At 45.3% G+C, this 20719-nt stretch overlaps 1 protein-coding gene across 1 annotated transcript in view; it reads right to left on the bottom strand.

Moving 5' to 3' along the window:
* Positions 1–12499, bottom strand: part of LOC142563745 (uncharacterized) — a 33123-nt gene extending 20624 nt beyond the window's left edge. Inside the window, exons 1-2 of the mRNA XM_075674345.1 lie at positions 12284–12499; positions 10842–10998 (exon numbers count right to left, since the gene is read on the bottom strand). Of these exons, the coding sequence (XP_075530460.1) occupies positions 10842–10998; positions 12284–12499 (373 nt within the window). The remainder of the gene's footprint in view (positions 1–10841; positions 10999–12283) is intronic.
* Positions 12500–20719: the final 8220 nt, after the last annotated feature.

Genomic DNA, 20719 nt, shown 5'->3' with positions numbered 1-20719 from the left:
TATGAGCATTGTGCATCAAGCTATGCCAAGCTGAACCTCGGGAAAACTTGTGATTCGGTCTGATATCGATCGCGAACATACTCAGGCAAGTGCTGCTTTTGCACTCTGATATTTCAGTATACCTCGGACACTCTCGCCTTGTGACCAGATGTGGACATCCTCACGAGAGCGTCCTCATCCTAATCTGCTTCACTCCTATGTGGTGAGAGGCGGCTGACGTGGGGATCAGCTATGGAATATTGGTAAAGGTGAGTGAGCGTGGATGTTGTATGGTGAGGGCGACGGACGGTGACAGTCACGTTGTGAGGCTAAATGAGGAAGACCGCGATTCATAATGCTAAACAGCAGGGAAGTCACTTAGATCGCATTCTGAATGGGCTTGAGCTACTGAAGTTTTGAACCGCACTGGCACGAAGCCACTATAGAGCTTAGAACTACGCCAAAGCCCACTTGTAACTTTGCTCTTTCATACATGACTGTTGATATTAGCTGTAGGTGAACTGAGGTGAGCAGCGATATGAGGTGAGCAGCGATATAGCGGGAACAGTGACGGCGACTTCTTTTGCATTGCTCCGAGATTTGTTTCCCCAAATTATTGCCACAGATCAGTACACTCCATTTCCAAAATAAACATTCTCCAATTTGCCTTTTCTTGTTATGATTAGGCACGGACAAGAACTTGAGGTTCGATGTCCTACAAGCATTGACAGCGTTTGCTAGTCTAGTGAAGGCTACATAAAAAAAACATCACGGTAATATAAGTAAAGCTCGACTATAGCACAAACAAAAACGTATTGCTTTATGGTTGGCGAGCTCAGAGTGACTAGGTCGAGGGACTTCATTTGCAATAAAAAAACATGCAACACAGAGTGTTTTAGTTTAACATCTATAACGGTGCGCTGTTGCTCTCATTCTCGCGAATAAGGGCAGCGGAGTAGTTGATTAGTATAACAGTAAGCTGAGTAGTATTCAAAGACGACTTCAAACAAGCTCCCCGCGTTGGAATCCTGGCCGCTGTGGCAAAGCTTTTTGCATAAGAAAAGACGTCGCTAGCGAGCAATTGAAGATATGTCGGGCGCTTTTTCCCGGTCGCCCGTCCACCTTGTTTCCCTGTTCTTCACCCACGTGTGCGTTGAGAGAATCTCGTGAAATGCTCTTGGATTATGCCTTAATGCGCGAGCAAAAGCGAGAAGCGCTGTCTGCAACAGATAGCGAGTTCGAGCCGCTGATGCGCATGATATCTTTATTTGAATCCCCGAATTTTCGAGCCCGCACCCCGCTCGCAGACGTCTGCACGGATGAAAAATGCGATAGTGCGCAAGGCCCTAACGAAGCGATGGCCACGGTACCGCGAAATTGTGAAGAACGGTTACAAAGGCGAAACCTCTAAATGCAGAGCGTATTTCTCTTCCTTCAATATTGTCACAGAGAAACAGTGTTTTGTTTTGTTTTCTACCGTATCTTTTGACGGCAAATACTACTGCATAGAACTAGTAGTTAGCACATCCTTATCGAAGCAGTACAGCAGACTCGCTTCGCGGACGAGCCTGTTGTTTCGGCGTACTGCTTACTTCGAGCGTGGGATCCTTATCCTCAGTAAATTCCCCCACGCGTGGGTGTAGTACACTAAGCTTATCCTCCAATGCACCTGGAGATTAAAGTACCTGACTTCTCAAGGGTGCACGTCCCGAAGAATTCGGGGAGTTCGCTTGTACGAAGCTTAAAATTAACATAGGCAGCTCACCCTATCGTTTGCGAAAATACAGGGATGCGCCTTGTTTCACCGTCTGGCTCTCACGCTAAAAAAAGGGCCTTTTCTGCTAGTAGCAAAATTTAAAAAAAAACAAAGCCGCAGGTGCGGGGGTCGCTTCGCGAACTTTGAGGAGTGGCTCGACCTTTACGTTGAGTCAGTGCCCCTGTAAGAAAACAACAGCGACACGCTTCGAGAATTGCAATCACGGCAGGCAATCGTGTTTGTAGACTAATCTCACGGGACGACTTAATTAATGGCTTGCTTGAAATTGTAGCAAAGAGCAGCCACTCAGAGGAGGGTAGTTTTTTTTTTCGAGGTCGAAATGTGCGCGAGGTAGGGTTCACAAAATTTTCAACATGAGGGTGAGGTTGATGACGTGACTTGCATCATGAGGATAAGGAAGAAAAAACAAGAAATGTGGCATTTTCTCAACTCTTGTTTTGAAAAGCTATCGTAGGTGCGATGGCGTGCATGCATCAAAGGCCGTATAACGTAAAACTATTCCAATATGTTTTTATTCCAATCTCCTGACGTCGAATTCGCGAAACCGCCGACGTAAGCATCGGGCGGTCAACCGCAGGGTTGTCTGAACAAACCAATCAAATACTCCATCGTCCACAGGAGGTCTCTTTTGTTTGTTTCAAAAACTAATAACATTGCCTGCACTGAGCGGCTTGTCTTACCTAATTGGCTCACAAGAGGCGAGGAGCATGCTCAAGTGGAGAGGCATTCGATGGGGCCGAGCCACTACACTGAATATCAATAACCGGATGAAGAGAGTGGTGCCGGCGTCTGCGATTGGTCTGCTTTCTCTTACTTAGCTTGCGGTGGCTCGTCGACAATCGCGGCGGCATGCAACGGAAGCTTAAGAATGACGCTCAAACGGATCCTCAGCAAAGAATAGTTGGCAGAACAAGGTCGTAAACGTGTCGAAAGTTCTCGAAAACATTACACGGCCACGCAAAAAGATTTATTAGACGCAAATAAATCCATGGTCTTCGGCAGGGGCGAGTAGCCAGCGCCGGAGCGATCGGCCAGTAGCCAGTGCCGGAGCCATCTTTTATTCCTTCCGGAACGGGGCAGCCTGCTGCTATTCAGAAGAAAATTCAGCTTTGTTCGGCCTATTAATGTACCTTTAACGTGTACGCGTCATTTTGACGCGGCAAGTTTTTGCGGTTTTGTGACGTCGCGTGAAAAGCAGGTGCAGTGGTTTCAGCCCGAAAACTTTGGACCTATAGCCAAGGGCTAATGTCAAAGAGGCGTCGAATCAGAAATAACTATTTTTGTATTGTTCGTTCAAATTATGCATAATCAGTGTGTGCACGTCATATCAGGTGGGGAGCTATCGCGGTTTTCGTGACGTTGCGTGACATACAGGTGAAGTGGGGGTGGTCCAAAAAAATTGTTTGACCAATCGCGGTGGGCTGATTACAGAATTGGAATAGAAAATTTTGGAATAGTTTTACGTTATAGCGCCCCAAGTTCCACCCGTTTTGATCCTACATCTCGCTAGAGGCTCTGTGTTCTGAATTCGCTATCGCTGCCGAAATTTGCAGCGCAATGTGGCTATAGGATTTAACAAGGCTTGTTGCTGAGACAGTTGGTTCATGACTTAGGAGGGAGCCTTAGCTCGGGCCCGACTCCGACGCGGCCTGTTCAAATACATGAAAAACGCAGAAACGCTTTTCTAGGATAACCCTTAGATCAATGTTAATTAAGTTTGTTGCATTTGAGAGATAAAGTTAAATTCTAGTGACTGTTAGATGCGTAATATTTCAGAAATTTGGAAGTTCGGAAAAAATAGAAGCACAAAGTTTACAAATTATAGCTTTGCATCAAGCATAGATATCGCGGTTCTGTGAAAGGCATATATTGGAACATTCAAAGCGGACAAATTTGATATGTCAAGTTGTATCTTACGCGAGTTCGTTACGTTGTGTACTAGGGTTCTGCAAAAGCTGTATTTCCATATTACTAAATTTTGTGAGATTCATGTGTAACATATCAATTTTGTCCGCTTTAGATGTACTATTAAGTGCAACTCACAGAATTGTGATATTTTTTTCATTGTTGAGTTACGGTATCTGAAACTTTATATTTTTGTTTTCTGAAAATTTGCGATTTTTGACAACCTTTAATAAAAAATTGATCACCTAGACGAAAAATTTAAAACCAACAGTCACTAGAATTTAAGTTTTTCCTTTAACATGGACAAACCTCTTCAAACTTGCTGGAGTGGTGGCCGAGAAAAACGAATTCTCCTTTTACATGTATTTAGATAGGAGCACCCGAGCTAAAGCTTCCTTAAGGACAAAAGGTGCGGCGCTACACAGACGAGGACCAAGCAAGACACAAACGACGTATACGGACGCCACTGTGTCTCCCGTGCATATTGACCCGCGTCTATCTCTTATGTGTCCCACGTTGTGCTCGTCTGCTTAGCGTCGTACCCTTGGTCCTTGTGTCTATAGGCACGCGCACAGTGCCTAACCGCAATGTTTCTTTTTTTTTTTCGTTCTGGTTTACGGAAAACGGTTCAGTTCAAGGTCAACTCGCCTGCCAGAAAAAAAAGACGGTTCAAACCGCTTTGAACCGGTTGAAGTTCATTTTGCAAAACCGAAGAACGACTACATGAAAACATAGAAATTTATTTCGTAGAAAATCTTGACACTGCGGCTGACCTGCACTAAAAGAATACGCATGTTCTTCATGCCGCACGTAGTTACAAAATAAATATGCGGATCCAACACTAATGCTGTGGCTCTATGTGAAACGAGGCTTTGTGGAGAAAGAGCGAGAGAGAGAGAGAGAGAAACGCAGAGTCATCTCGCCCCCTACTCTATTCATGGGCAAGTGGAAGAGAAGAAAGAAAGGAGACTGAAGAGTAATGCCGAGGAAAAGCAGTGTTCGGAGCATCCGTTCACAGCCTTGATCCAGCGCTGTGTTAACTAAAAATTTTAAAAGAGCCTTGATCGCTCGCTTAGTTGATATGTCCTGCCAAGGGCCCCGCCCCACCTATTTCACTGAATGGGTTGTTGTTATTTGGCGCTAACCAAGAGATCAATGCCTGCCCTTCACAGTCATACTGGGGACAAGGGACAAGCATATGTGCTCCACTGCCTCAGGTACTTTTCACGCATCGCAGTTTGTCGAGTCTGCGCGTCCGATGCGAGGCAAATACCGTCGCAATAACGCAGCGCCTAATCTGCTCCCCGTTGCGATACGCTGGAAACCGTACTGACGGTGCTGCTACTTTTCAAATAACGGGACGGTCGTGTGCATTTACAAATGAGGTTGCATAGTAGAGCCCCAAATCTAGATAGTGCATGCATACAAAGCTGCTAAAAAGGTCACCAGTGTAAGCCGAAGACTTATCTTTCTTCTTTCGGCTGCACTCCGGAGTAAAACAACAAAAAAAGAAAGGTAAATAGGGAAGAAATCATAACGTTCCGCTTCAAGTCCGGTTCTAGCAAAAATACGGGGCTATTCAGTTTTTTTTTCAGTTTCAGTTCGATACCCCGGGCCAGGGACGCACCAGTTTCCCACACCGGCCGCAGCGCCATATCTCACAGGCTAGCGAACAGCACCAGTCATATCGTGTAGGGAACGTTGCGCATCCACTATGCCCTCCAGCCAGCGTTTATATCGGCGCAAGCGCTTCCCCGTTCTACAGACACATAGCACCGCTGTGCATGCCGCAACATGGGCAGTCGATGGCGCACATCTGGCGTCTGGGCAGGCGCGGGCACCAGACCGGCCGTGGTCGCATGCGTTCGAATGCTCACTTGGATCGGGTAATGCGTTGATTATCAGGTTCAAGCAAACATAGAGTTGAAGCACGGAGTTAAGCAGGCGAGCGTTCTTGTTGCAGTTCAGAAAATCGTCCTATTCACGTGTTATACCACGGGAATAGGACGATTGGCTGGCGTGCGCAGGTCTCGTATATAGAACCTGACACAGGCGTCACGTCAACGGGCCAACCCCCGCAGCCCGTACCAGCCTTTAGCGTGCTCCGATAAGTTCTCTATAAGCTAAAAAGTGTGAACGCGTACTGCCGCAAAATGTAATATTTCTATTTGACGGGCTTAAACGCGTCAAGGCCTTTTGAGACGCGCGTTATACTGGAAATCTATCGTGTTATTTCGGAACACCCGCATTGAAACTTGCACCGAAGTCTCTGTACACGATCGTTTCTGCATCTTAGCTGCCCTCCTTTCCCATGCGTTCTTTGGTAAACACAAGTAATCTTTTCATTTCATTTACGTGCATTCATCTCACGTGAACGTGAGTAGTTGGGGACACCCACAGATGTTTCGCAAGTGTTGATTACAAGATATGGGTGTTCCAATTATGTTGTCGTACATTGCGTAGTGCCCTCTTGCACGCTCGTTAAAATATAAATTGACCGCTCTTTTTATTTATCGTTGGTGTAATTGAAAGAATTCGCAGCTTCTTTGTTGTTACGAAGGAGGTTTACCAATTTTGCTTCCTCCTTGATTGCAACAAGACAACATGTCAATAGGCGGCCTCGTTAGGCACTATACTACAAGCATCGGTTTGAAAACGATGCTTGACAAGGAAAACTGCTTTTCCGGGGGGTAACGTACAGTCGACAAGAAGCATTCTTCAACAAACGGGGAAGCTGGTCGGGTAGCTATTGATCCGGTACGTTGGGAATAAACCCGCTAGCAGCGTTTCCACACACAAAAAAAGCGAGGCACAAGCGGAGATTAGTCGCAATCGAACGACCAGATTCCTACTAGAATCTGAATCGACATGATGCTTTGAAACGAGGGACTCTAACGATCGGATATATACGGGCGTGTTCACGTCAGCACAAACGAAAGGACATTTCAAGAGAAGAGAAAGTTATTGTGATTTGGGTTCTGATGCTGGGCGAAAAGAAAAAAACGAAGCGCTGGTGAACTGAAAAGCAAAAGGGGAAACCAAACGTAAAATAATATAGCTTAGATGAAAAATTGGAGTTTGTAATTTTGTGAAAATCTTGAAAAAAATTGTCGGTTCTGGTGGTTCAAAAGGCTCTTTTGTGAAGACGGTATGCACCGACGGTGAAATGCTGACAAGGCGAACCAGCCCGGCGTGTACAAACGAGATTACCTTCTTGAATACGCGGATACAAGGATTGCTGCTTGCGGACAGTGCTGGGTGCTGTGCAGTCTCGAGAAAATGCTGTCTCGTTGCTTCGGAAGCATATCGTATTGCTTTTCACGTTCGCTCACGTTCCGTATATAAGCATTTTCTGAGCGCATGCCGCACAATACCGAGATATAAGCATTTTCTGAGCGCATGCCGCACAATACCGAGATATAAGCATTTTCTGAGCGCATGCCGCACAATACCGAGCAATTACGATTGATATCCCCCCGAGACTCGAAGGGAACTATGCTACATAGTCGTTATTGAAGTCGGTTCCTATAACTGGTCAGCAATTGTCTCCGAGTACCATAAACCGATCTTGGAGGGCATGTTTTTGCTAACTGCAAGCGCCGGAAGCAATTGCGGAGCCGGAAACACGTCACATACGCCATGCTTTGGGCACCAGGCTGTAAATGCGAAAACCCAAATCCCATTTTTTTTGCTTAACTGCCACTATTAGATGCCAGAAGCAGCATTTACCTATAGGGTGACAATGTGACCATCTCCTTAGCTTTCACATGGTGAAAACTTTGTATAAACACCAAGGCATTGGTGTTCCATGTTGAGGTTCCATGCTAAATTTTCATATAATTTCGCGCTATTCGAAATGCACTTCATGGCAGCTTTTCGTCGTCTCTGACGACACAATAGCCTATCTTAAAGAAGTTACAGCGCTTTGGAAGCTGGAGGTGAAAACATGAATGAACTACTTTCATGCAGTTCTGCGTGTATTTCACATGATATGCGGGACGAATATGTCACGTATTTGCTACCTAGATAACTTGAAGAAAGATTGGAGATAGTTTGCAATGTAATGTTCAAAATGGTCTCTGAGTTGTACTGATTTGTCTTGTTTTCTTGCACAAATTGCCTATGCTAAACAATATGCAACATACGAAACCTTTCAGCAGGGCATTTTGAGCTTCGCGTCCACATTGAATACTGCTCCTGCGTTCTTATTCTGCTTCCATTGTTGTCTAGCCTTTAAAGCCAGCTGCGCCACGGATGCTTTGTACTTGGTGACTGTGTCACGATGGTGCTTTTTCAAGCAGCGTTTGATCCGGGGGAGCAAAAAAGAAATTTCCGGCGCTATTTGTGTCATGAGAAAGGCACCCATTCACATGGTGAACTTGCTTGAAGCAATTGTAATAAATGTGAACGTCTCCAAGACGCAGCTATTGTGCTTTCACAACTCTTTAAAAAGGGTAAACTTAAATTACCCGCATTCCTGCATTCTTCCACTTGCTCTTCTTGTTCCAGCTCCTCTGTGCAATTCACCTCGACAACAAAATACTTGGGTTTATTTTCTAGGGATCTCTCGGGGAATTCATACTCGGCGCATGTTTGTCCTACACTTCAAGCAGCACTAATTTTACTTTAGAGTGTTAGACAAGTATATGCCTTCATCTGTTCGCAAAATATTAGTTCATGCCTCACGTTACCGTGTTCTCTGATGCGGAATAACTTTCTGTGGTCACAGTTCGCTTAGTTGGCAGAACAAACTGAATTCTATCTTGCGTGGCATACTCAAAATGCCACAGAAGTTCTGAGAGTTGTCGACTAAGCGCAAGCATTCTATGTCTCGGCTGTTACTTCGCTTTTGCTTCCTTATGTCGCTAGCCTACGCATGACTACTCATCGCGTTTTCCTAAGGCAGAGAACGCTCAGCATTAGTAGACAATTCTCCGAATTTCGTAGCACTTTTTATTATCGAGCCATCGCCCTGTAACGTCGTTTCCCGGTCCGCTTCTCAACACATCCTTTCCTCTTCTTGCTGGTGAATCTGCTCGTGCCTGTCGCTGTTCTCGTTGTTGCTTCTGCCGACTACGATAATCCTGTTGTCCTTCAACGTTCCTTCCTCGCTTCCTCCATTTCAGCGAGCTTGCGTTTCTTGAGTGCCGTTGAAGGAACTACTCTCGGCACATCCGGCCCTTTCAAGCGTTCGTATAACGCCAGCCTAACCGCTACCACAACGCGTTTTTTGGCCAAACCACATCTGTAGAATCAGTTATCATTTTGTACCCTTTTATCGCATGCGGTGACTATGTCGAGGCGACGGCGACGTTAGCAGTATTCTTTTTCTTCTTTTTTATCGATTCTAAAGCGACCAGTCAACTATACAGTTACGCTATGATAACGATTAGCATCTCGAAGCATCTCGAACTTAGCGTCTTAGCATCTCGAACTGCGCCCTTATCTCCCAGTTACTTCGCGATGGACGATTCAAGTAGGTAGTGGCCATGTCACTGCGTGCGCGGAGAATTCTCTCTCTCAAGTGTTTGAGTGCTTCCGTGTAAAATGTAGCATCAACAGTTGCCGCATGCGTAGAAATTTCGTTGCTTGACGGTGGCTCCATTTGGAACTCCGACCGAAGTAATGAAAGATCGTTTGTTTAGTAATCGACTTTCCTTTTCTTCCCCTAACGTCTAAGCCAGCACCCGTCGTGACAGCCACGCATAACTTCTGCCTGCCGTTCTGCCTGCCGGCGCCGCCAAACTACGGTTCTAGTCGACAGGAGATGAGTCTTATTTCCGAACACATCCTGTCTACCAACGGTATTGCAGTCACACTACAAAAGGCGGCATTAAGAGCAGCACCAACACCAACGTAAAAGAGCGAAAAAATGAAAGAAAGGGAAAAGAAAAGAAACCTTAATGTCACGTATGATGACGGCTCGAGTAAAAGTACTTTTAGAATAAATCTTGCAGTTGGAAGTCAGCGCTCGTCGTATCTTTTCGTCTCCGGCCGTATCTTTCCACTCTGCAGTGAAGTATAGGGTAACCTACCAACTCGCCCAAGTATCCGTCCTCCCACAACCACGGGGTTTCATTCTTCCTGCAAAATATGGCTCAAGCCACCGGCGTGCTGGTGGAAGGGGAGAGGGTAGGGGTGAAGGTGTGCGGCACTTCTGACGCAAAACATTTCTCCGAAATCTGGGAATGCTTGATGCTTTCCCTGAAACTCCCAAAATACATTTCGCCACATGCTGGTATAGACAGATGGGACACCCGCATCTAGCATTACTTATTCTAGCAAGGCAGCTCAAGGCTGATGATTTTACATACAAGGTCTTACTTTTCATTTCTTATATTTTATCGCATGGGTGACAGGTATGTCCAGTGTTTAGGTTGTGCCCGCAGCGTAATTTCTACGCAGCTTCAAGTTCAATTTCGTCACTTCTGGACATTCTGGTCGTGTTATCCGATCTTATCGGTACATGTTGCTGTTATATTCTAAGAAGCCCAAGCGCTTCTTATCGCACTTTTGGGATAATCATTTATCATTATTAACGCAAATATCTGTCATCGTCGCAAAGGTTCATTGGCTGAAGGCGTAATGGTTCTGAGCACCTGGTCGAGGGTTCGATCGACACCGTGCCATGGCGCCCGAGTTTCTATCGGGGCAAAATGAGCCGCCCTCCTTCGCACTACAGGATCTACTCTTGTACTGTGTGCAGCATCGGTGCGTCAAAACCGACCCGTCAAATCGAATTCTCATCGGTAATAACATCTTACCAGGGAAGGGTTGTAAACAAAAAACGTCAGTACCTCTCCTTCCGATTTTCGCATGTTTAGAGACCTGAGCTCGTCGTCAGGATGAACGGCTATCGGGCCTTTGCGTTTTCAGTCAAATTTTATCATGTGTCATCTCTCCATTACTCGAAACTCCGAGCTGCAAAAAGGTTTGCGGAGTGGACTGTTCGCATGCTATGGCTAAGGAACGCCAAGGAATCGTGATCTTTGCGTGAACAAAACTCCGGTGTCTAACACACTGGTTCGATGAACGGCAAAACATTAAGCTACACCCCCCCCCCCTCTTTTCTCCTTCCATCCACCTCTTTTCCTTTAAGAAATGCACTTCTCTGCGGTCAACTTCACTGACTGGTATTTTTAGTCCGAAAGGGTCCTTCCTTGGTCATGCTGAAGCTTACGTTTGTAGGCGGTGACGATGGCTTCGAAACCATCGTTGTTGGACGCGGGCTCTCCGCCTCCCGTGCTCCAGGTGACATTAATGACGTTTCCTTTGCTGATCACCTCCTTCACATCCGAAGTACATATTGGCCCGTCGACTTGTTCGGCGTTCGACAGCTGTAATGAGAAGGAAACAAATGTTACGTACTCATAAAGTGACTTGTTTTCTGTTTTTCCTCTTTCATTTCATCGGGCCGGTTTGTTTCGTTTTGGTGAACAACGGTGTTCCCTTTTATGCGCTCCCAACCCTTTCATGCTTCCTCGTTACAAAATGTATGACTGAATGCACGTGATATCTTGAGAAGAAAACACTACCTATTGCCGCATGTTTTTTTTTTCTTTCTTTAGTCAAGAATACATTCGAGTTCGACATTAGGGACAGCTTAAATTTGATCAATATATACGCGCCGTCACTTGTCTGCTGCGCGAAAGCGACTTAGAAATCAGCTCGCTTCTGAGATATAACTTGAGATATTGCTCACTTAATTTTCTTTATTTTTTCATCTCTAATGCTCACCTCGGGTTGTGATATGAACTTTCAAATTCCTTAGGCTTGATATTCGTGTTTCCGAATCAACAACGCTAGCTGTACATGGCTTTTCATCATCAGCCTGGCTCCGCCCACTGCAGGGCAAAGGCCTCTCCCATACTTCTCCACCTAACCCGGTCATGTGCTAATTGTGGCCATGTTGTCCCTGCAAACTTCTTATTCTCATCCGTCCGTCCACCTAACTTTCTGCCGCCCCCTGCTACGCTTCCCTTCTCTTGGAATCCAGTCCGCAACCCTTAATGACCATCGGTTATCTTCCCTCCTTACATGCCTGCCCATGCCCATTTCATTTTATTGATTTCTATTAGGATGTCATTAACTCGCGTTTGTTCCCTCACCGAATCTGCTGTCTTCTTATCCCCCCCTTAACGTTACACCCATCATTCTTCTTTCCATAGTTCGTTATGTCGTCTTCAATTTAAGTAGAACCCTTTTCGTAAACCTCCAGGTTTCTGCCCCGTAGGTGAGTACTGGTAAGACACAGCTGTTACGAACTTTTCTCTTTAAGTATAATGGCAACCTGCTGTTCATGATTTGAGAATGTCTGCCAAACGCACCCCAGCCCATTCTTATTCTTCTGATTATTTCAGTCTCATGATCCGGATCCGATAGGTAGGTACGATAGGTAGCGAGGCACTGGAAGTGGTAAGGGGATACGTCTACTTAGGGTAGGTAGTGACCGCAAATCCGGATCTGATATCAACATCCCCGAGCAAATGTTTTGAGACCAATGATGCAGCGAAAATGTGCTTGCGGGAACCTTTTCTGCGCAATATAACTCTCCGAAATGTCACTAAGAATGAAATCTTAGTCACCAAACGATTGTGCGCTAAAAGCATGCGTTCAATTTACCAGCAAGGAATCGGAGCAGTTCCGAGTGGTCCCCGGGAACTGGATCGTCTCGAAGACGACCACGATGCGGTAGTCGTTCGACGTCTTGACGATGAAGTTGCACGTGAGCCCAGACTTGTAGTGCGCCCCCTGATGGGAACGCATGATGATGGCCGAGCCGGGACCGGTTGGTGGAAGCTGGACCGTGCGTGGCAGGCCATCGCAGGCATCTTCCATGATATCTGTTGAGGGCAAGTATCAAACGGTATTATCAAAACAGGGCCCGTATACACGAAAACGTTCTTATACTACATCTTTTCGTAACAGCAGCCGTCAGTAAGTAGTATGCTTAGGCATACTACTAGCGAAAGCAGGAACGCGAAGGAATAAAAGAAAACCAAAAAGGTTTGTGAATTCGGCTACAGGGCCCGCATTCACAACGACCTCTCACAATAGAATTAGTCGTAAGAGCAAATTCCAGCCAATTTTGACATATCAATAGGGAAAAGAACTTACGTATACGTACGAAGATCACTCTGCATACCATGGCAAATAGCCCTCATGAACGAAAAGCGTTGTACATTTGGCTCTAGTATCGTAGGCTAATTTGCTTTGCGCGCACAGCGGCCAGTCAAAGAAAAAAAAGATAATTCTACAAGCGAGAAAGTGAGAATGTTCAATTTCCCCCGAGCATTACGTGCGGATTCTTTCAATAAGGGTTCAACCGGGCAGCGGTGCCTCCTCGCCCTCCGCTAAATTCAGCAAGGGGAAACAACGCACCTTACTTTTGTTTACGCCTTCAATGGGGCAATTGAATGCTGCTTGGTAAGTACTCGCAATGAAGTTACCTTTATCTGGTAAAGGACGGAAATTTGATTCTTTTGATCAGAGTCCACCGCAGATTGGAAGCCTCTATCACCGCAAGTGGAGTCGTCAGTACTGGTTGTCGTAGCAGAAGCAAGGAGAAAATAGCTTTCACTTGTTCCAGCGTAACTAAGCCCCCGACCCATGTTCCTTTGACGTGCTTAGGTTTCCTGACCTAGCAATCTCTCTACATGCTTCACTATTGTTGTTCTGTTCATACTAAGCACAACACAATTGTCTTGAAAGTATTCAGATAAAGGCCGTAAGGTTTATTTTTAATAAATTTTCATTATTAGCCTCCCCTTCTAACTTAATGCACGCAAATGCCGTTCCCTTATTGCAGGCACGAAGGCAAAAATTTAGGTTAGAATTTCCAACTCTTGGAAAGCAAGGTAGCGCCAGATGCATCAACATATTTGTCACCCTTAACTAGCAGGCCCATCCGACACCACGATGAAAACACTAACCTCATATTTTGCTCGCACAGACCTATTTAGGCTTCCTTATTTCCCGAGAAGCATTACTGAATGGAACTGTCTAATCAAAGCAAGTGATCACAGTGTGAAGTAACCTTTCTGAGCATGTAATATTGTTGCCTTATTTTTCTTTGTTATTTCTTCTGTACTTCTTTCGTATTTGTATCGACCACCATGCATGGACCATGAGTCCGCAGTATTGTATAAATAAAAATATAAATGCATGCGGCCACCAAAATTTCGTAAACGCTCGTAGGGGAGCAGTTCACTCGTTCAAACTGTTTCACGCCCTATGCTAACACTGGCAGTATGGTGTAGGATCTTTATATTTCTTCTCCTTTTTCATCCGCATTGCGCGCCTATTTTCAGATGTCAATCTAGCGGCTAGGAAGTTATGGCTCAGTCAGTGGGCGTTCAAATTTGATCTATCTCTTAAAAAAACTGTCGTTCTCCTTACCACCCAGTTATTGCACTATTTATTGCATTGTATACCTGTAGTTCGTAACGGTAGAGTTAAGCAACAGTGCTGAATAAGCAAGGTAGTAGATGTCAGTATAATGGGTTTTGGCTACCTATTCCAAATGTAGTTAGCACCGCCGTATGGAAAGTTTCGATACTTCAACAACTATATCAGACGTACTCCGGAACACGCCCGAGCTGGTCCGCTATATGTGTTTTACGCTAGAACCTTTGTAAGCGGTGATATTAACTGCTTTTGGAAGCGGTAGCTGAAACTCACTAGTAAACGTCAGTAGCTTGTTTAGTGGGTAATGTTGCTAATGTGGCGTTATCAAATGCAGTTATACCGACGTATCAATCGTCACTTACAGCGCATACATAGACGAGGGACAAAAAAAGGACGACGAAGACAAGCGCTGACTTCCAACTGATTTTTATTATGAGAATCATATATATATATATATATATATATATATATATATATATATATATATATATATATATATATATATATATATACATATATATATATATATATATATATATATATATACTGGGACACCAAGACAAAAGCGCCCCCTCCAAAGCAACTACCCGACATGAGTATGCATTCAAAATTCATGACCTAAGAACAACGAGAGCGCATGTGCGACCTCAGCAAAACCAGCTCTTTGTCAGTTAATGCAATTGATGGCTGGCTAACTAAGTCACCATCGGCAATCACTGCTACTTCGATTATAAGTCTGGTGCAGTCATTAGAATGCCACGCTAAGATAGTGGTTTCTTCGAAAAGTGGGATCTAGCCGCACTGTGCACAATGAACACCTAGAAACCCTTCGCGTCCTTTGCGAACTTTATTGCTGTGTTCTTGTAACCTGACGTTAAGACATCTACCTGTCTGCCCTACATAAGACCAGGAGACCAGGCAGACAGGTAGATGTCCTAACGTCAGGTTACAAGAACACAGCAATAAAGTGCGCAAAGGGCTCGAAGGGTTTCTAGGGTTTCATTGCGCACAGTGCGGCTGTATCGCGCTTTCGAAGAGACCACTATCTTAGCGAGGCATTCTAATGAATGCACAAGACTTATCATCGGAGCAGCAGCGATTGCCGATGGCGACTCAGTTAGTAAGCCATCAATTCCATTAACTGATAAAGAACTGGTTTTTCTGAGGTCGCAAATGCGCCCTCGTTGTTCTTAGGTCATGAAATTTGAATGCATACTCATGCCGGGTTGTTTCTTTGTAGGTGGCGCTTTTGTCTTGGTGTCCCAGTATATATGTGTGTGTTTCTCATAAGAAAAATCAGGTGGAAGTCAGCGCTTGTATTCGTCGTCCTTTTTTGTCCCTCGTCAATGTATGCGCTGTAAGTGACGATTGATACTTTGGAATACCAACTAGCCCGTACCCAAACCTTGCTTCAGTATACCGACGTAGCAAATAGCGCGACAACTTGGTAATCAGGAAAGCAACCTTTTTTGTTTCATTTGAGAGCGCTGCGTTATGGCGCCTATGGAATTGGCTGGTGCTTGGTACGTCAGCAAGCTACGGGAACTCGAACGTTGGGCTTCATTCTGTAGGGCGTACAAGTTGAAGAAACTGGGTCCCTGTTAAACATTTCAGCCCTGGCGGTGTCAAGTGACGACATTACAGAAAATGTCACACAGAATTTGCGAAACACAGTGAATAGAAAAAAAATATGCTAAAGTCCAGCAGAGCTTCAGGCAATTGTCAGACGTTTAGGTAAAACATGGGGCAAGACAAGCATTGTTCGGCGAAAAATATCAAATTAAGAAAATCAATGGAAGCAGCAACGCTCTTCGCTTTACTTTAGGGTCTCATCAGTGCCAAACAACTTGGGCATGTGGCTTGATAATTTTACTCCACCAAAAATATGTGTTGAACAGCAAATCAAAGGGATAATATATGAGCAAAGAACTTTCCGTGGCTCGTCTAAAAGATCATCTTGCGATGTACAGATTTCGCGCCAGTAGGGCTCAATGTTGGTAAAATATAGATTGGTAGCGGTCGCCTCGTTTTCAACCATCCGTTTCCCAAAGCATTTTTTGCTAGCATATTGCACACTTTTTTGTTTTATTGGCACAATTATTCGTTAGGCAATGTTACTTATACGAAAATGTTATATAACACCATAATACATTCAAGTGTGTGTAGATTGCTCATGGATAAAAACGAAGAGTCACTAAACTTGAGTGAAACCTGTACGCCAGATGAAAAAGAAGCTGAAGATCATTTCAAGGAGCTTGGCCTAGGATTATCACGCCCCCAGCACACACTGCAAATTCAAACAGCGCGCATCGGCACCTGTGATAAGCTTCTGTTTTATTTGGTAGAGTTATATTTCTTTGTTTAACCATTACAACGGGCAAAATAAGGTTTGACGAAAAAAAAGCTCCAACTTTCTCAATCCCTGCCACGCAAAATATAGGAAAGCTGTACGACTTCGAAATAATCATCACGTGTTCATTCACAACCTTTCGACCCTGGCACCGTCATATTGCATAATGTCCTTAACTCCGCTAAAAATTGAACAATTTCAATTTCTTTCTCTTTGTGTCATGTTCCTGAAATATTTTCCCACTAAATAGGTGAAGCACAAATATAACTACCGTAGGAAAAAATTAACGTACTTTTTTTCCTAGAGAGAAGAAAGAGAAAAACTACTCATAGAATATGTATGCAAAATTTTAAAAATCTGAAATTGGAAGAATACCAAAACATCACGCGTGTTCGCTTCTTGAATAATTTTTCAGCTTGTTTATTCTCTTATATGACGTAACAACGAGCGTTTCTGAGAACGAAATACACATAATCTGGCAAATCAGTTCTGCATAAATCCGCGAAATCAAGGAAGCTTACGAAAGAAAAAAAGTGTAATCCACTTGACAATAGCATTTAGTGCCTCCGTGCTTGAAACTTCGGCGTCGCTCTGACGGTTTGCTAGCCTTTTTCTTAACTCGGATGCTAGCGAACGCCCAGGAAAGGCGTCGGTCCCGGGTTCAATCCCCGACCAGCACGCACTTTTCTTCAACTGCGAAGGTTTCTTTGAGAAACCCGTTGGTGTTCTCTTTGTAGCCTCCTGCTGTAGTGTCTGGTGAATGGCAACAGAAGAAAAAATCACCACCCGAGCCCTACGTACAGATTGTTAACCGGCGAAGCTGAAACATGCGGCCACAGTGTTTATCACTAGGTTAATCCCGACGTTCCATTAAACGACGGCTTGGTAGGTTGCCGGATCCTTGGTACGCAGTTGCTTCTTGCGCTCGGAAGCACAAGACTGTTCTTGTGGCCGGCCTGCAGCATAGACACGGCGTAGGCGAGCTCATTCCCGGTTCTGATCGTGGTTTTGCTCATCGAAAGCTGCTTACTCCTCAGGAGTACGTTTGACGCGTGGCCTACCCCTTACGGAGCCGGAGATAAACTTCTGCGCGCGCGCTCGGATGCGACAGAGAGCGACCGAGAGCGAAGACGTCACTACTGGCGCAGCCAATCGAGCGCCTGTTTATTTTTCTCGCTCATGCGCATAGGGTTGCGCCGTAGGTATTTTCGGCGCACAGGCGACAGACGTACGAACGAATCAGCTAGCAACATACAGCTTCGCTGTAAAAAAATGAATTAGTAACTTGTTTTCCTATACACAGATAATTGCGTCTCTATTTCATTGTTTTTTTATTTCTCGACTTCAAGGTCATGCATGAGTATAATATGAGGCTTTGCACTGCATGTGGAATTTAACTACATTTGAACGTGGAACCAGTGAATGATGATGGGTTTACTGGCTAATGGTTTCCTACATACATATTCGAAAGCGTACAGCAGATTTAAAAAAAAATTCCGCCGCAGCGGCATTGCGCGTTTCGAGACCGTCGGGTTTGAACGTCTCAGCTCGTAGTGTGCGTATAAAAGCTTCCTACCGGAAAGCAGTGGGCACTTCCCGCCTCTTGAATGAGTACTAAAGGCCGATCCACACGACGGACCAAACTGCTCGTTTGAATCGCGGTCCGCGCATCACGTGATAGGACGTCACCAGTTCGTGCGGACCGCCGTTGGCCCGCGCAAGACCACGGCCCTCGCGGTCCAACAAATCGCCGAGGCTTTTCCGCTTCAGTTTTGGCGGCGGACCGCATACAAACTGCAGCAATTTTGGCGTAGCCAACGACTGTTGTCCGGCAACAGAGTGTCTTCAACCAAACCTAATCTAGTTTTCGGCTCAGCAAAAGAGTAGCTTCATCTACGCCACTCCGCATACACGTGCGTGCAGCGGTTATTTTTTTTAAACACCATGTCCTCTTGGAGTGACGAGCAGGTTCCTTATTTTGTACCCCTCGTGGAGCAGTTCCCGGCTTTGCGGGACTCGAGCCGGAATAATTACAATGATAACGCGGAAAGGCATTAGTGTAGCTAGTTGGTCTGCTCTGCCTTCTGCTATGGCGGTCTGCGCCGGACCGGAATGCGGAGGGCCGTGACGTCGCATCACGTGACCGATCGGCCCGCAGACTTGGTCCGTCGTGTGGATCGGCCTTAACTAGCCAACAAACTTGAGCCGCTGAGATAACTTACTGAGTGCTATATGACCGTGGAGGCCACACCGTAACGCTCCGTTCGATATGAGCCACTGACATAATCGCTCCTGCGCATTGATCCGGCGCACTGCCGCGCCGGATAAATAGGCACCTCGATCAATACAAAGAGCATTTTAGCGCACCCAAACAAGGTGTGAGTGCCCGCATGTTTCAAAATTCGGAGGCAAATTAGCGTTATTGTTTTTGTTGGCTGACCAGGATTGCTTTCATCCCAAAACTCCGCAGTCAGGAATTTACATTCGAGGGCAATTGTCTATCAGCCAGCGGTCTAATTCACTTTTCAAGAACAAGCTTCCCTATCTCGATAAATTTTTTAAGGTGATCAAGGAACGTGTGCTTGTGTTTTCTTGTTTCTCAAGACGCTTGTGAACATGCATCACAATGTCGATCCAAAGAGGAAAAGAAAACTTAGTCGCAACATTATTGCTTTAAGTCGCAAGTCCAGTGTTCATCCTACCTCCTTCTGTCAATTTGTGGGTGTTCTTCTCGCCTTGCAACATTTCAATGTGAAATCAATTATAACTCACAGGGGACGTAAATTACCGATGACACCTGTGGCAGGCATCCGGTGACAAGCGCCGCCACCAGCAGAAATCCCAATGCCATGGAGATTGCATCGGTCCTGGAAAGAAAGAGAGTTGCGTGCCCGTTGCCCCAATAGCGCCGCATATGCGAATGATGGTACATAATACCATACCGAATTTTTAAAACTCACTTGTGGCACATACCACAATTGTAATACTTGAACACGTTCGCTTGAAAAGGCGCACAATACTTCATCTAGAAATCGAAATGTGTAATCAAATACAAAATTTTCTGCGAACTAAGTTTTTTGCTATATTGCACATATTGCAATTTGCCTACTGCAGCCGTTTGGGTTTGTGACGCATGTCGACTTCGAATGAATCCTGAGGATACCAGCGGTATCGAGATATGCGCCGTCAAACTTACGCTAAATATGCACTGTTGTTCCACTTACTTTTTTGACAAAACGCCGTTTTATATGAAGCACGAAACTAACTGGACCGCCAAGGTATTTCGCGTCGCTTGTTTCGGAATTGAATATCTTAAATTGGTGCCATCCTGAGAATCAGTTGCAAGCGGATGCGCCTTGGGAAGCCACCTTTTCATAAATTAAGATATGCCCCATAATGTATTTAATTAAAGATAAATAATTATTTGCGTATTTCCATAGCTCGTGCTAGTAATGTCCGCCTCCTTGAGTAATCCAGCTCAAGCGCTAGAAATGTATTATATCACGGAGAGTATTTTTAAACATTCTGTATAGCCTTAAAGAACACTCTCGGTGTAGTAGCACATAACAAAAATGGTAACTTCGCCCGAAGGATGACACATTTACAAAGCAAGGTTTAACGTTGCGCGCCGAATTCTCGTACGATCTTTTAACCATTAAGCAGGTGGGGCCTAGCGCACCACAGCACTCAAGGCAACTGCTGCTGCGCAGAAGAGACAGCACCCTGGAACCTGCCGGGCGTCTCAAAACGCTGTCTAGATCCGAATCACACCTCGATGCTGCCCCAGATGAAACGGACGGGCAACCGTCGGCGTTAATCAGAAGTGTGAAAGAGCATTACTGATGGCTGATAGCTGGGCTAGTGTTGGAATATATGACGCATTTCCAATCAAATATATTGAAAGAATAAAAGACAGAACGAAAGGTAGGATGTTGCTTCTGCAGCTGATTTCACTCCCGGACAACTACAGCGTCCTCCGTATACCGTTCTCTTCGTTTCTCTCAATATTTCCTGCTTCCCTCGAAGCTCTGGAAATACATCCCATAAAATGTGTAGTATTAGATAACGTTTAGTTGATGACCAGCGCATGCGCACAGCATGCCAGCAGGAACGCTAATGTGCAGGTACCACGCGTGTGGGCAACGCTCACGCCCACCGCGGAAGGCAGGAGGCTGTCGTGGATCCACCTCAGAGCCGATTGAGCGAGTAATTGACGGTGCGCCTACTTCGTTTCGCCATTTCTGCAGCCGAACACACTTTGGATTCGTAAAGACTCCTAACCATGCGCGCACGAGGGGCGC

This window comes from Dermacentor variabilis, chromosome 11, assembly GCF_050947875.1.
Source record: "Dermacentor variabilis isolate Ectoservices chromosome 11, ASM5094787v1, whole genome shotgun sequence".
Classification (NCBI taxonomy): domain Eukaryota; kingdom Metazoa; phylum Arthropoda; class Arachnida; order Ixodida; family Ixodidae; genus Dermacentor; species Dermacentor variabilis.
This window is presented reverse-complemented; position numbering and strand designations above follow the sequence as displayed.